The sequence below is a fragment of the Neopelma chrysocephalum genome, unplaced genomic scaffold (assembly GCF_003984885.1).
Source record: "Neopelma chrysocephalum unplaced genomic scaffold, ASM398488v2 Primary Assembly neopelma1_68, whole genome shotgun sequence".
Lineage (NCBI taxonomy): Eukaryota > Metazoa > Chordata > Aves > Passeriformes > Pipridae > Neopelma > Neopelma chrysocephalum.
In genome coordinates, this window is record NW_020897727.1 from 6,191,338 (window position 1) to 6,207,366 (window position 16,029).

The window sequence follows — 16,029 nt, forward strand, 5'->3', positions numbered from 1 at the left end:
GTATGTACACACACAGACATATGCATGTACACACATGTATGTGCACACATAGACATGCATGTGCACACACCACATGTATGTACACACATGTATGTACACAGAGAAACATGTATGTACACACACACACACACAAACACAGCGGTATCAGCCCCAGTGCATCTCCACACCCACGCAGAGCTGACAGCACATATCCATACATGCATATGGCCAGGTGTGCCAGCACACGTACACACACACACACACACACACACACACACATATCCAAACTGCCCTCCGTGGGCACATGGACACACACACCCTCTCCCCAGCAGCCACAAACACACCTGTGCCCCTGCCAGGTGTGCACATAATTCTGGGCAGCCCTTGGAGCACTGTATTCCCCCACATATCATACACATATATACATATAAACACATAAAACGTATGTATATGCATACAAACACACATAAATACATATCTCCAAGTACAAACCCAGCAGCATGCACCTGTCCACATGCACACACATGTTGTTGGCACATGTGGATCTACACACACCAGCCTTCATATTCCCACACTTCCAGCTTGGGAATCCTTATGCGTACACACACACACAAACACATAAACACACTTGTGTACAGGTGTGTACACACACACAGAGCCCTGCACGACATGTAACACAGACACACGTATGTACCCACACACTCCCAGCAGCCCCATGCTCACACCTCCCAGCCCCCCCAAACCCCACGTTACCATCAGCCAGGTGTCGAGGGAACACGCCAAAATTTGGGGGGGAGTGAACACGCCAAAATTTAGGGGGGAACACGCCAAAATTCCGGGGGGACCCCTTGGGAAGTGCTGCCCCAGGGATGAGGCGGCCGAGTGGCAGCGCTGCCGCTGCCGCCGCCTTTTTATAGGGCTCGGCAGGTGATGTGCACACACCTGGAAACTCCAGCTCCAGGTTCCTTCCTCCTCCCCGCGGGCCGGTGCACTTCCTTCTCTACTCCACGTGTGCCAGCCTGGAATACAGCCTGACACCTCCAGGATTTCAGGAGGGAGGATGGGGAAGGGTGTCCAGAGGCTTGGCTGCCCCGATGACACGGTGATGGGCATCCCCCAGGCCATGCCCATTGCATCACCCAAGCAGTGATATCACCGGGGCTGCCGGAGCAGAAATCCCAAGTTGGGCAACCCTGGAAAGGGATGAAGGGCAGTGATTACCCCCCGCTTTTTGCTCCAGGATGTCCCAGTGGCCCCTGACAGCACCAGTGGGATACTGGTTTCATGGTGTAAAGAGCAGGGCTGGAGGATGGGAAATTCCAGAGCACTGGGAAGTCAGGGACCCCAAATATTGTTCCTTAAATTAAGGGGGATTTATCAGAGGGACCTTCAGATGATCCCACCTGTGGCACTGCCTGCAGAGACTCCCACTTACCACCACCAGTGGGATACTGGTTTCATACTGGATGAAAGAAGCAGGGCTGGAGGATGGGAAATTCCAGGGGATTAGGAGTTCAGGAACCCTAAACATCACCCCTAAATGAGGGAGGTTTATCAGAGGCACCTCCAGATGATGTCCCCTCACTAACATGTAATACCAGTGTGATACTGGTTTCATACTGGGAGCCAGAAGCAGGGCTGGAGCCTGGGACAGGGAGTTCAGGGACCCTAGAGATTGTTCCCTAATTGAGGGGGGTTTATGCAGGACACCCCCAGGTGATATCAGAGGCTGGGCCCCCCACTAACACCATCAGTGGATACTGGTTTCATACTGGGTGCAAGGAGCAGGGCTGGAGGGGAAAGGTACATTGGGAGTTTAGGGACCCCAAACATCAACCTCTAAATAAGGGGGATTTTGTCAGAGGCACCCCCAGATGATGACCCCCACTACCACTGGGATACTGGTTTTACACTGGGAGCAAGGAGCAAGATTGAAGGTAGTGAAATTCCAGGGAATTGGGGGTTCAGGGACCCTAAACATCACCCCTAAATGAAGCAGCTTTATAAGAGGTGCACCCCAGACGATGCCAGCCAGGGCACAATCTGCAGAGCCCCCCACTAACACACCACTGGGATACTGGTTTCATACTGGCTGCTCCCCCAGGAGATAGGGCAGCTCTTCCAGCTCCATGGAGCAGCAGAGTTGGAAAAATAAACTACAACCCCCCTCAAACTGAGGGGTGCAGACTCCCAAGGCAGGAGAGAGGGTGGAAAGGGGATGCAGAGAAGAGCAGGAAAAGGAAAAATTGGTTATCAAAATACTTTATTTCAGGGAGATCCCTCAAAAAAAAAAAAAAAAAAAAGAGGGAGGGGAAAAAAATGAAAGGAAGAAGGACCCTCCTGTTAGACGGACATGCCCACAACACCTGCAGGGCTCCTGGGAAATCAACTGAACCAATCCGCTGCTCCAAAGAAACGACAGGTCATTCCCGAGGGGATTGAGGCAAGAATATATATATATTTGTTCCTGGGGGAGGAGGGGGTGTTGCCAGCAGTTCACAGCAGTTTTCGGCTCTCTCGGCACACAGGAACTAGAACTGCATTGCTGAAGACACTCAACACACAGCAGGGCTAACTAGGAGAATACAACTCGAGGCTAGCAAAGAGGGGAGGGGAGAGAGGAGAAGTGGGAGCATCCCACGGGGCTGGAGTCCTCTGTGCAGAATTTACACGGCTCCGGAGCCACTGGCCCTCACGGAGCCGGAGCGAGTCGTGGCGGGAGTCTCGGCTGACAGAACTTCCTTAATTTTTTTGTTTTGTGTGGGTTTTTTAAAAAGAATCGCAGCCAAAATGAAGACAGAACTGCAAAATCCCAAAGTGGCCGCTTTTTCCACTATTTATAAAAACATCAACAGTCACTACGGGGCATGGCCCACTATACTTTTCCCGGGATTTTGGCCCGCTTGCGAGCGATGGCGTCTTCCACCGCCTTGAGCTGCTTCAGGAGCTCCTCCCGCCGTGACAGGGTGCTGGACTTGCCCCCCTTGACGGCCGCAGGACCCGGGTCGGATGCCTTGCCCGGGACACTTGTGACTTTGCTGGAGCTCTTGGATTGAGGGGAGAGCTGGCGTTTCCTGGGAGAGAGAGAAGGGAGAGGTAGGTGAGAGGCACTGGAAAAACCTCAAAGACATCTGCCCTGGTGGGATCATTAAGGATGGAAAAGACATCATCAAGTCCAAGTTTCAACTGGATCCCACCATGCCCACTAAACCATATGGAATCATGGAATGGCTTGGGTGGGAAGGGACTTAAAATTTCATCCAGTCCGTACCCCTGCCATGAGCAAGGACACCTTTCACTAGCCCAGGTTGCTCCAAGCCCCATCCAACCTGGCCTTGGACACTTCCAGGGATGGGGCAGTCCCAGCTTCTCTGGGCAACCTGTGCCAGGGCCTCACCACCCTCACGGGAAGAGTTTCTCCCTAATTTCTGATCTAAACTAATATATCAGGAAGTGTCACACCTAACACATCACTCCAAGAGCTGGTGGGAGAAAACGAGAGGCCTTGGGTTAAAAACTGGCTGAAATAGTAAAAAAATCAGCTGTTCCAGGGAGATTCCCAGAATAAACTTGGCACCATGGACTGTGTCAGCTCTTGGGTGCAGTGAGCAGCTCAAGGGAGTGGCAGAGACACAAAGACAGGTGAGCAGCCCTGGAGCAGTCCCACAATCTCAAATCCTGCCAGCCCCTTCCCTGTGATGCCACTGGGTCTTGTGGTGCCCTGGAGAAACCAAGCGTGTCTGTAACCCCCTCCTATCCCCCAGATTGGCATAGGGCACATCAAACCCACCATGTGCCACTGCCATCTCAGAGATCAGCAGGATTAGAGGGTCAGGAATCATTGATGTGATACCAGCGCTGGGCTGGAATGGCTGAGGTTCCCATCACTGCTGGAAAACAGGACCTGAGGGCCTGAGGCAGGACAGGGCTGTGGCAGCAGGGTGAGGTTTTGGTTTGGAAAGACTCTGAGACATGGAAATTGAGGCTCATTCATGGCCCAAGCTGGGAGAAGGGAAGGGAAGGGATGGCACAAGTGCAGCCAGCCAAGGAACACTGGGATGCGTTTGCTCCCAGAGATCCTTAGAGAGATGACAGCAGAGAAATGCAAAGCAGCATTGTCTGGCTACAGGCCTGAGGGAGTCCCAGGTGTGCCACAGGTGCTCCACAACCTTCAGCCCCTGAAGCCACATGTCCAGTCCTGCAATGGATTACTCCCAGCACAGCAGTGGGTACAATCTGCCAGGAATTTGGATGTGAGCTGGTCACCTATCACCTGAGGGGACGGCAAAGTGCAAAGCCAGGGCTGTCAGGGGACACATTTTAATGTGTCACAGCAGCAAGGTGAGCCAGGCTGGGAAAAATGGGAATCAGGAACTGGAGCCAGGTGCCAGGAGGAACTGGGCAGCAGCGGGTGAAGGGGTTGTACTCTCTTGCTCATTAACACTATGCTAAACGAGGCACTGACAGCTCACACCTGACCCACTTAGCTCCTCTTGCTGGGACTGACCTCAAGAAAACCCCTGGGCTCCGGCTCGTCTCCGTGCTGGAATGGCTTAGCTTTGCACGGAGCCTTGAACACCTCTGGCACCTGCCCAGGGAGCTCCACGTCCTTCCTCCTGCTGTGCTCCAAGGCAACTGGGAACTGCAGCCCTAGAGCCTTGGAGCTGCCCTGGGAGCTCTGGAGCTGCCTTGGGAAAGTGTGAGCCCTGGCCCACAGGGAGCCTGGAGAACAAGCAGCACTCACCTGTCTGCCTGTGCAGGGGAAGGTTTTGGGTTCTGGCCCCTCTGTCGCTCCTGTTTGGGGGATGAGAGTCTCCCAGTTGCCTTCCTGTCACGAGAGCCTGTTGGGAGAGGAAAAGAAAGAGGAAGATATTCCTGCTTGTCACCAAGGCACAGTTCACTTCTCTACCTGCTGAACCCTCCCAGAAGTGTATCAGCGCTCTCTTGAAACCACATCATGCCAAAAAAAGCCCCAGTCCAGCAGCAGCCAGGAAAAGAACCTCCTGCAGTGTTCCCCCCACTACAGAGGGAGCAGAGAAACCAGTGAGGGCTGTGCCCCACAGTCCTCTGTACACATCATCAGCTGTGGGGAGGGCACTGGCCTCTCCTCATCCTCCAGCTGCTGGAATAAGGCATTTTTTGCTTGCAAACCTGTTGGCTCTGCACTGACAAGGTCACAGGGTGTACTGGCTCAAAGACTGACAGGTGAGGGCAGCTCTGCTGCTTTTGGAGCCAACAGGACCATCCTTCAGGCAACATCACCCCCGTGTTTGTTCACAGGCTGAGCTGTGGTGCCCTGCCTGGAACTGCCATGGGGGCTCAGGGATGAGGGGAAGTTCACTGGGGTCCTGGAAAGGTGCTCAGTCCCTCCTGGCAGCAGCACCTCTGTGTGCCAGGGCATCCCTCTGCTCCTGAGGATGGACACTGTGACAGCCCAGGCTCTGGACACCACAGATCCAGGTGAGACAGACTCAGGGCACCACCATTGACCAGTCTGGTGCTAGAACACCGAGGGGCTCAGTCCCAAGTCAGCCAAGGATATCTTTGCCACTGGGATTTGAGGCTTCAGGGCTTGGACTCCCCATCACTGAAAGTGTTCCAGGTCAGGCTGGACAGGGCTTGGAGCAACCTGGTCTAGTAGAAGGTGTCCCTGCCCATGGAGGGGAGGTGAAACGAGATGAGCTTTAAGGTCCCTTCCAACCCAAACCATTCCATGATTCTGTAATTTGCTACAGCTTAAAAATTGCTTTATAAGACCAAGACAAGAATAGTACAGAATTACATCTATGTTTATATCTGTAAAATATGCTGGGTTGGCCCATTCACTCGTCTGCAACTCAGCAGCCTGTGAACTAGATCCCAGTGAACTTCAACCTCACCCAGTCCCGTCCATGCTGCCTCTGCAGGAGTCGAATGCAACCAGGTTATTAGCACACAAATTCTTGCTGGCTGGGACCCAGAGTCAACAAGATCCACCTACAGCTGAGCCACCAGGGAAAACAACATCACGTGGCAGCGCTGGCTCCGACGTCACAACCAGCCACCTCTGGCTGCCAACTCCCCCCACCCCCTGTGCTTTCTGGCAGCGACAGCACAGGCTGGAGTGTGACATTGAGTTCCCTCTCTTCGCATCACCAGCTTGATTTTCCAAGGTGTTACAGCCCCTGGTGAGGACTCAAGGCCCAGGAGAACACTTGGAAAGCCCGAGTCTTTCTAAACATCCAGGGCAGAGTGGATTGTGTCACGCACAAGTGGGGAAATCATCTCATTTCACAGGATGGGTGATGCAGGCCGTTATTGCATCCATCCATCCTGGGGCCTTGGCAGCCCGCACTCCCTTTCTAAGCACCGCCACAAGCCTGTCTGTCAGGGTAAGATTCACTGGGATGCACTGGAATCCAAGGCAGAGAAAACTCCAGGATGCAGTAAAGGAAACTCCTATGACTTAGAATCATGGAATGGTTAAGGCTGGAAAAGACCTTTAAGATCATCAATGCAGCACCACCATGTCCACCACTAACCATGTCCTCAGGTGCCACATCCACACAGTTTTTGAACACTTTTCCAGGGATGGGGCCTCCACCACAAAATGTTCCCTAGTACCCAGTCTAAACCTCCCCTGACTTTGACAGCCACATCCAAGGACACCAGCAGTGACCAGGAGGCTGTGGAGGGATGGATGTGGAGGTGAGTGCTCTGTGTCTTTAAAGCAAGGGGTTTATTTTTTTGGAAAGGACTTACACGGACACAGTGGAGCCACAATGGGCACAATGTGCCCCATGGACAGTGTGGTAAGGCCAGGTTTGGTCTGACCTCACCCATGCCAGTGCCCCCCTCCGCTGTGTTTTTGCAGCAGGATGGGCAATACAGTCCCAGTATCTGGTGGCAATCACACACTCTGAGGTTTTGGAAGGACACATGACTGTAATTAATCTTTCTGGTTATTGGATTCTTGGAGCAGAGGCTTTCACGGGACATTTGTCACCCGAGCACCGCCTGGAGCAGGAACCCGGAGCAGGAACCCGGAGCAGGAACCCGGAGCAGGAACCTGGAGCAGGAACCCAGCCAGGCCAGGAGCCCAGGGATGGCTGATGTCTCACCTCTGTCAGGGGACAGGTTGGCCCGTTTGGCTGGGGGGGAGGTTGGCCTGTCCTTGTCTGCTGGCTCATATCTCTTCCTACTTCCTTTGTCAGCTGCCTGAAATGGAATTAGAACAGACAACAGAGCTGAGCAGCCACTTCCCTCCAAGGAACCATCACCTCCCTGCGATGGTACCTGGCTCATGCAACCACCTCTCCCATTAAACTCTTTCCACACTCCAGTCCCAACCTCCCCTGGATCCTGTCATTCCCAACCACCAGAAGGCAATGGCAACATCCTCTTGCACTGGGGGTTAACGCTGTGCTATTTTCAGAATAGAAACAGGAAAACAGCAGCTTTTTGGGATGGTTTTTTTTCCAGCAGCACCAAGGATAGCAGATGTTAAGGAGGCATGTGGAGCCCTGCCTTTTCCAGGCTCTGAGGGTGCTGGCAGTCATGTGTCATTGCACACTCCTCCCTACGGAGCAGCTTCCTGGCCATGATAAAGCCGCCTCACGTCAGAGCACAGGGAAGTAGAAAAATCTGCAGCCTCAGACTGTGCCGGGGAATTTGGGCTGTCAGAGCAAAATATTAACGCTTCAAAAACAGGAACCTGCCCACGTGAGCGGGGCCAACACCCTGCCCCAGCACAAAACCCCACGAGGCCAAACTCTCCCACATGATCCGGATTGCGATCACCGCTGGAGGCTCTCAACTAGGGCAGCGGGATCAGTGGGAAAGGGGGAAGAGCCAGGTGGGCACACTTTTACCTCCTGACTCGAGCGAATGACTTGTCAGCAGCTCACTCCAATGGGAGGAGGGCGTGCTCGGAAGCGTGCCGGGAGTATGCTCCCAGTGGGAAAGGCCCCGGCACATGTGGGACTACGGCTGCAGCCTTCGAGCAAGCGGGAAGAGCCCTTGAAGCTGCAGCAGGAATGTGCCCCAGGGAAGCCGCCAACACAGTCGCAAACTGAAGCCACCACAGGGTGTGTTGCTGCCAGACTGGTTCTGTCTGCCGCCCTCCAATCCAGCTCCAGACCTTCCTGGCTGAGCTCATCCTGCCAGCATGGAGCCTGGAGCTCCCCTTCCACCCGTATCCATCCCACCCATTGCTGGGATCCCTGTGAGGAGGGAATCCCAGACACCCACCCCCCTCACCTTGTTCAGGAGGGTCAGTTTGATCTCCTTGTGCCCACTGAAGCCGCCCTGCTGTGACTGGGGGGCCGAGGGCTGCTGGCTCTGGAGCAGCTGCTGGGATTTGCTGCCCTGGGTGGGCTTGGCTGATTTCAGGAGCTGAGTGGGCACATCCCGTTTCCGCTTCTCCTCTTTAGCACTGTCTTCTTTTTTTGACTTTCCTGTTGAAACCAGAGAGCAGATGTGGTGACTTAGGACTGAATCCTTTGGAGGGCAGGGCAAGAGGACGCTGCTCCAGGGACTGGAAAAGCCCACATCAGCTTACACAGCACGTGGCCCCGGGGTCAAAGGATTCAGGAAACCAGAATTTCCAAAGAGGAATATAAAACACAAAGAACAAAAGGCTTTTGCCGCCAACTCTGCTACGGTCTAAAAACAACAAAGAAAGAGTAACATGATACTGGAGTTGTCCGGATTTTCATCACCTTCCAAGGGTGAAAGAGAATAAGAGAGGAAGAACTCTCAGGGACGTAAAGGCATGAGACAGCCACAGGCACAGGGATGGAAGGATGTGAATGTAAATTTGCTCCACAGCCTCACCCTGCCCAGGTGACACCTCTGGGTTCCCCTGGTCTGTGTCAACGATTTTCCTGGAGCCCACAGCATTCCCAAGCAAGTTATACAGGACCATTGCTCTTCCCTTCTTTTCCCAGGACTCCATAGAGGAAAAAACACTAAAGCAGATACCTCTACCTTTCTTCTGCTGGGCTGGGGTGGGGGAGCGGGAGCTGGCCGAGGACACGGGGCTGGCCAGGTCTGCGTACATGTCCTCGGAGTCGGCGCTGCGCACGGAGCTGCTGCTGGACGAGGCACTGGACACTGAGGAGACGCTGCTCACGCTCAGGGACCTGTAAAGAAACAACAGCTCAAGAAAGCAACAACAATCAGGCAGTGGTGAGACCTTTTTCCATTCCCCTGGCTGGATGTCAGGAAGCTCAAAGGCAGGCAACGACCAGGAACAAAGGCCGTGTGTCCTGGGGTGCCGATGATATGAAAATTCCCAAACACGTAAGATGTACACCTAGAAAGTAATTAAGGCAACACGTAAACAGGTCACTGTTTGCCCAGAAAAACAAGGAGTGAAAGCAGGGTGTGCTGTCACAGGTCAGTTTTATGGCTCAGGGCAAGGGTTCCCTGGCAGGGTTTCTGGTGTTGGCAAACATTTACTGTCATGACAGGTAATGACAGGGAGGATGCCTCCAAGATGGTCATCTCCTAATAGTGTCTATCCCTGGAAGTGTTCAAGGCCAGGATGGACAGGGTTGGAGTAACCTGGGGGGTTGGACTAGATGAGCTTTAAGGTCCCTTCCACCCCTAACCATTCCAGATATATGTTAACTCCATGAATATTCAGGCAGCCTCTCCAGCCTGTTCCACAGGCCACACCAACTTGCCCTGCCAGCAAGATCCAGGCTCCCTGGCTGGAGGCTGGATTGGGATAACTGAACAGGCTGTGGCAGCTTCAGCACAGACCAACCCTGCTACAAACTGCAGAGTCTGTACCTGCTGGCATCATAGAATCATAGAATATTCTGAGTGGGAAGGGACCCACATGGATCATGAAGTCCAACTCCTGTCCCTGCACAGGACACTCCAACAATCCCACTGTCCCTGAGTGTTGTCCAAATGCTGCCTGAGCTCTGTCAGCCTTGGGGCTGTGACCACTGCCTTGGGGAGCCTGTTCAGTGCCCAACCACCCTCTGGGGGAAGAACCTTTTCCTGATATCTGACCTAAACATGATGGAGCTGAGCTCTGAGAGGTCACATGGATTGTTGCAACGGTGACAGGATGAGCCAGAAACTCCTTGTCCAGGCTACAGAATGTCACAGCAAAGCTGGTTTGGGCACACACTGTATTTCCTCCGTTTTCCCCTTCCCCATACCCCTGGAGGAGCAGCACCTACAGCCCCAGAGCCACACAAGCAACTCCTGTGTTCATTTTTCCCACCCATGCCCAGCTCTCTGAAGCTCTTGCATCACCCCTGAGCTGATGAACGTGACAAGCATGTGGTAAACAAGTTTGGATTTCCGTAAAATAACGCGGATGTTGAAGCTTGGAGTTCCACAGGGTTCAGGGATGTGAATTAGAGCTGCTCAGAGCCAAATCCTGCTTAATCCACTAGTTTTGCATTACAGGTCTACCCTTAAATCTGTGTCCCAGGGAAGTGCTGTGTTTCAAGGCTCTGCCTGTGAGCTTTCAAGGACTCTTGTGTGTGAATAGATGTAAAAGTCTGAATGAATGACTTGAAAGAGGTTTATTTTATGACTCTTTGCTGGAGGGAGTTTGGTGTTTACACATCCCACAGACTAACACCCTTAGAACTGTTCACTTGGGGCTAAACACAAAGGGAACTGGCTGTGCAACTTTGCCAGCAAAAGAAAAATATCATTAGCTGGGCCTTTCAAGGATTTTCTGACCTACCTCTTCCGACAGGCCAAGCATCTTCCCTAAGGACATGCAAGAACCAGAGGTAGGAGAGCTTTGGGAGAGGAAAGCTCTGTAGCCTGAAACTGTTCACTTGTAAAGCAATTAGGATGTGGTTATAAGATGTTTTGGTAGCAATTTAGGCTAAATGGGCAGTTGGGCACACATGAGAAGCTAATTTCCATGAATAAACCACAAGGAAAATATCACAGAATCATGGAATGGTTTGGGTTGGAAGGGACCTGAATGATCATCCAGTTCCATCCCCCTGCCATGGGCAGGGACACCTTCCACTAGACCAGGTTGCTCCAAGTCCCGTCCAGGGCCTCCCCACCCTCACAAGCAAGGATTCCTTTCCAATATCCCATCTAAACCTCCCCTCCTTCAGCTTAAGGCTATTCCCCTTCATCCTATCACTCCATGCCCTTGTGAAAAGTCCCTCTCCAACACTGTACTCTTCTCACAATTCAGTACAAAACCAACCTTATCCCACCTCCCCGTCACCTGTAGCCTCTGCTACTGGAAGCTACAGAGAATTTTTGCTGCAAAAAACCACAACAGTGAGGAACAGTCACAATCTCTCCTACTTAAATAACAGTAATGAAGGGTCGAGGCGGTACCTGGATTTCCTGGACCCAGACGGGGAGTGGGAGACTGAGGCAGAGGATGATCTGGAATGAGATCTGGAGAGAGATCGAGACAAGGACCTGGATCGGGAGCTGGAGCCGCTGTAGCTGCTGGCACTGCCACTGATGCTGCCACTGATAGTCCTCCTGCAAGACAGCAAGTGACACCATCACACAATGGTAACTGTAAGGAAAAGGAGAGAGAGGGGGGAAAAACCCACGAGAAACAAGTGATGCACAACAGAGTTGCTCACCACCCTCTGATCAATGCCCTGAGCAGTGATCGGCCTCTTCCAGCCACCTCCCCCAGTTTATACACTGGGAATGATGTTCTGTGGTGTGGAATATCCCCATGGCCAGTTTGGGTCAGCTGTCCTGGCCGTGCTCCCTCCCTCCTGAGCATGGGAAACTCAAAAGTCCTTGACTTAGGGTGAGCTACTGAGCAACAACCAAAACATCCACGTTATCAACATTATTCTCACCCTAAATCCAAAACACATCAGACACTAAGACGAAAATTCACTCTATCCCAGGACAGCTTCCTACAATTGCTAACTATGTAATGCAGTGGGATATCTCATATTTCAGGCTGTACAAATAACCCTACACATTTTTGGGACTAGAACATCAGTCCTACCATAAACAGAGTTGTTTTGTCATTTGGAGAGTGTAGGGCAGTGGGTATAAGCATGAAAAAACCCACCCTGAAATCCAAGATTGGAATAAAGGGAAGGTGGCTAAAAACATCTGAGATGAATATTAATCATTAACTAAAGAAAGAGAAACAGAAACTAGGACTGACAGAGTTTCTAGAGAAAAGAAATCGTCATCATCAGTTTTCATCAATGGAGACAGAACTGCACAGCCCAGGCACTCAGCTTCTGGGAAGAAGGAGGAGATCCAATGCCATGGAAAATTAAGGACTGACTTGGGATGCTTCTGAAAACCTGAGTGGAAAACAGACTTAGACCCATCTTCAAAAATCTTCAATGATCCAAGAAAACCATACATGCCTTACTGCAGGCATGAAACATTCCCAGGCTCCTCGTGCACTCATAAAATGGATATTTCTAGGAAATACATTTCTTACACACCAAATTGCTGCTTCCACAGAGCAGCACACTGTGGTACAGACACAGAGGTACCACACTGCTATTTCACTTGGAATACTGGAGTCACATAGGATGAAGGCAGGAAGGGAAAGCAGGGCAGGGAGCCAGCAAGATGTGTACTGGGACAGTGAAGGCAGTGGAGTTTTCCCTCCTCTGCTCCCGTGGAACTGCTGGATGCTCCCAGGACCACACAGAAATACTCCCTGCACATATTTAGAATAAAGAGGGTCCAAACCCAACACCACAAAGCTTGACCCTCCACCCCATCAGATCTGTCTCTGACCAAACACACCTTTTTCCACCTCCACAACCACTAGCTCCCAAAATTGCCTTTTTTCCCCCCACACCAAGCCCTGTTTTTGACACAATTCATTTTTCCACCTACTTCATTCCCCTCGCCTTCAGAGGCAGGAGCCACTTGCTGTGCCAAACATTCACCCCCTAGTCCTTCCCTCTCTTCCCATTCCCTCCCTGCCCTAGGAAATGGATTTATCCTTTAACACCAAAGAGCCCTGGTGGTACTCTGGAGAAGAACCCTGGATTTGCTGTATCTTCCAGGAGATCAAGGCTCACTCCACCCGCAGCTCTCTTACCTCCTGGGTGGAGTCCGCGTCTGACGTTCCTTCCTTCTCGCCTCCCGATTATCCCCTGGCTTGGCTGGCTCTGGAGCAGCTGTTGTAATTTTAGTGAGTGGCTGAGGGACTGGAAGGGCAGCGAGTTTCTTCACAGATTTGTCACTGTAAAAATGACAATTTTCACGTGTGTGATCAAAGTCAGTAGGTACAAACCACAGACATTCTCAGAAGCAATGAGATGTGCTCAGGTTTGTTGTTGATCAACGTTATATTGACTATGGAATCATGGAATGGTTTGTGTGGGAATGGACCCTAAAACTCATCTCATTCCACCCCTTGCCATGGGCAGGGACAAATTCTACTAGACCAGGTTGCTCCAAGCTGAATCCAACCTGGCCTAGAAGTAATTTCTGCAGCTACAGACAGTTGGCTATTTCACTAAAACATAAACAACACAGATTTCCCCGAAGACTTGTTTCCCATATTCGATTCACCTTTTCAGAGTCAAATTACTACAAAACAGGCAATTTGGGAGATATTTGACTTGTAAATTAACTCCTGAAGTAGACTGCGTGAATCACTGTTTCTTATCCTACTGATTCCATGCATTTTTATCCCAAACACATACACCTACTTAAAATCTGCCAGTCAGGCTTAAGAATGAAAAACAGACAGTTAATGAAAAAATGCTCTTTTTCACTCCATCACACAAATCAAGAGGATGCCTGTGTGTGCAAATATCCCTTGGATCCACCCCTTGGGTTGTGTTTCCCCATGCAAAACTGGATGGGAACACCACCGCACTATTTAGCACCCACTATGTGAGATGGGAATCACTGTGGCTCTTCAGTGCTGCTCAGTTCAGGGCTCAGAGCACTCCAACCTCTGCTCTGACAGCTGGATACTGCTCAACATATGATCATGGAATAGTATGGGTTGGAAGAGACCTTAATGTCTATCCAGTTCCACCCCCTGCCAGAAGCAGGGACACTTTCCTGCTCCAAGCCGCATCCAACCTGGCCTTGAACAGGGATGGGGCAGCCACAGCTTCTCTGGGCAACCTGTACCAGGGCCTCACCACTCTCACAGGGAAGAATTCCTTCCCAATATCCAATCTAACCCTGCCTCTGGCAGTGGGAAGCCATTTCCCCATGTCCTGGCACTCCAGGCCCTTGTCCAAAGTCCTTCTCCAGCTCCCTTTAGGTACCGGTACATCCCAGCACTGATTAATCAGGGAGGCGGTTGTCTGCACAAAGACACTGTTAATTCCTCCTCTTGTGCTCAATATCTGCATTTATCCCCTGCAGAACACAGGATTAAGTACAAGCCATGTTATCTAGTGTAAATAATCCTTGTCCTAGTGCTGTGGTGTTACCAAACCAGCACTGCAGGAGCACTGGGAGGGTGCAAAGACATCGCTGCAGGTGCTGAGCGAGGCCTCTGAGGGTTGAGCCCTGAGTGGAGAAGGAAAAAAACCCCAAACCCCCAGGTTAATAAGGTACGAAAAGTGTGGCAAAGGGGACTGTCCCATATTCTGGAGAATTCAGGGGGATTCCCATGGTGTCACTTATTTGCAGGTCACCTTAAAAGAGGTGACATCACTACAGTGTTGTGTCACCCTCCGACATATCCGTAATTTACTCTTGTAGAGTTTGTGAAATAGCAATTTCAGGAATTTAAAAGAGCAGGAGCACTGTCATAATGTGCCAAAACCACCTTCATAGTCCTGTTTTCATTTGTATTCCAGTGTTAAAAGCTGATGAAGCTGAACCATTTCTTTATTCTAAGGCTGTGCATTAACCAAAGCCACAGTAATGAATTAAACTTTCATAGAGCTGCTGTGTAAATATATCTGCACACACAGTTTAGGCAGCAAATCAGGCATATGTTTAAACACTCATATATACATGTAATACTTAAGGATACTTGTACAGCTTAACTTGTATTTAGTAAGTTAAAGTGTCATTATTTATTTAAACATGCCAAGCTAAACACTCTTCTATGCAGGTTCTATTTTGCATCTTTCATTTCTTCCTTCAGCTGTCAACCAGGCTGTAGAATTCCAGGATAGTTTGGGTTGGAAAGGACCTGAAAGATCATCCAGTTCCACCCCCTGCCAGAAGCAGGGACACCTTCCACTACCCCTGGTTGCTCCAAGCCCCATCCAACCTGGCCTTGAACACTTCCAGGGATGGGGCAGCCACAGCTTCTCTGGGCAACCTGTGCCAGGGCCTCCCCACCCTCACAGGGAAGAATTCCTTCCCAGTATCCCTCCTAACCCTGCCCTCCTTCAGCCCAAGGCCATTGAAGGTCAGAAGGGTCTGACTGGGGGATTAGGCTCCTGCTGGACTCTGCACTGGGGTATCCAGAGGGAGATGAAGCCTTACCCTTTTCCAGGAGGTGGCAATAACTCCCCTTTAGCCTTCGCCAGTGGCTTGTGTGGAGATGGTGTTGGAGAAGGAGAGGGAGAAGATGAGAAAGACCGTGATCTAGGAGGGAAAAGACATCACTCAGCTCAGTCTCTGGGATTGCAAGAGGTTTTACTGGCTTTCAGTGCATTTTGACACCACTCCTTCCTTGCCAGGGAACTAGTCCTGAGCTTAAACTTGTTTTATATTTGGACTCTTCAACAAAACTTAACTCGTGTCATCAAACAGCGGTAAAAGAAGAAAACAAAAGGAAAAAATAGGGTCAGCTGGAAGAGAGGCACTGCAGGTATTCCACACCAACACCTGAGGCTGTTTCCATACTCTCTGGATTCTCTCCTTAGGGAGAATGTCTATGGGAAAATAAGTACGATTTTGACTTGCAAGTTCAGCACGAATTGCCTCAACCTGCTTCATGCCCTGTAACTCCTAGTGCAGTTTATCCTTTAAACAGCAACAAAACCCCAAAAACCTTGGGAGAAAGACACAAAAAATACACCTAAATCTAATATTTAACACAAGGTGAAAAATGTGCTGCATCTCAAAGGCAACACATCAAAAGGCAGAAGCTGTTTCCTAAGCCCAGGACTGACCTGAGCTGAGCCACTGGCA

At 51.0% G+C, this 16,029-nt stretch overlaps 2 protein-coding genes across 9 annotated transcripts in view; both read right to left on the reverse strand.

Moving 5' to 3' along the window:
* The window catches only part of IL17C (interleukin 17C), a 4,244-nt gene extending 2,134 nt beyond the window's left edge, over nucleotides 1-2,110 (reverse strand). Inside the window, exon 1 of the mRNA XM_027684911.1 lies at nucleotides 2,069-2,110. Coding sequence (XP_027540712.1) covers nucleotides 2,069-2,110 — 42 coding nt within the window. The remainder of the gene's footprint in view (nucleotides 1-2,068) is intronic.
* A 638-nt stretch (nucleotides 2,111-2,748) lies between these two features.
* The window catches only part of ZC3H18 (zinc finger CCCH-type containing 18), a 46,140-nt gene continuing 32,859 nt past the window's right edge, over nucleotides 2,749-16,029 (reverse strand). For 5 of the 8 annotated variants that reach the window (XM_027685109.1, XM_027685108.1, XM_027685105.1 and 2 more), the window contains 8 exons: nucleotides 15,379-15,480; nucleotides 13,010-13,153; nucleotides 11,299-11,451; nucleotides 8,941-9,101; nucleotides 8,218-8,414; nucleotides 7,080-7,176; nucleotides 4,724-4,820; nucleotides 2,790-3,053 (listed from right to left, as the gene is read on the reverse strand). In XM_027685109.1, the coding sequence (XP_027540910.1) occupies nucleotides 2,855-3,053; nucleotides 4,724-4,820; nucleotides 7,080-7,176; nucleotides 8,218-8,414; nucleotides 8,941-9,101; nucleotides 11,299-11,451; nucleotides 13,010-13,153; nucleotides 15,379-15,480 (1,150 nt within the window). In that variant the 3' untranslated portion in view covers nucleotides 2,790-2,854. Of the gene's footprint in view, nucleotides 3,054-4,723; nucleotides 4,821-6,945; nucleotides 6,976-7,014; nucleotides 7,177-8,217; nucleotides 8,415-8,940; nucleotides 9,102-11,298; nucleotides 11,452-13,009; nucleotides 13,154-15,378; nucleotides 15,481-16,029 lie in introns of those variants that run through there. The other 3 variants (XM_027685107.1, XM_027685104.1, XM_027685110.1) reach the window with 2 other exon arrangements.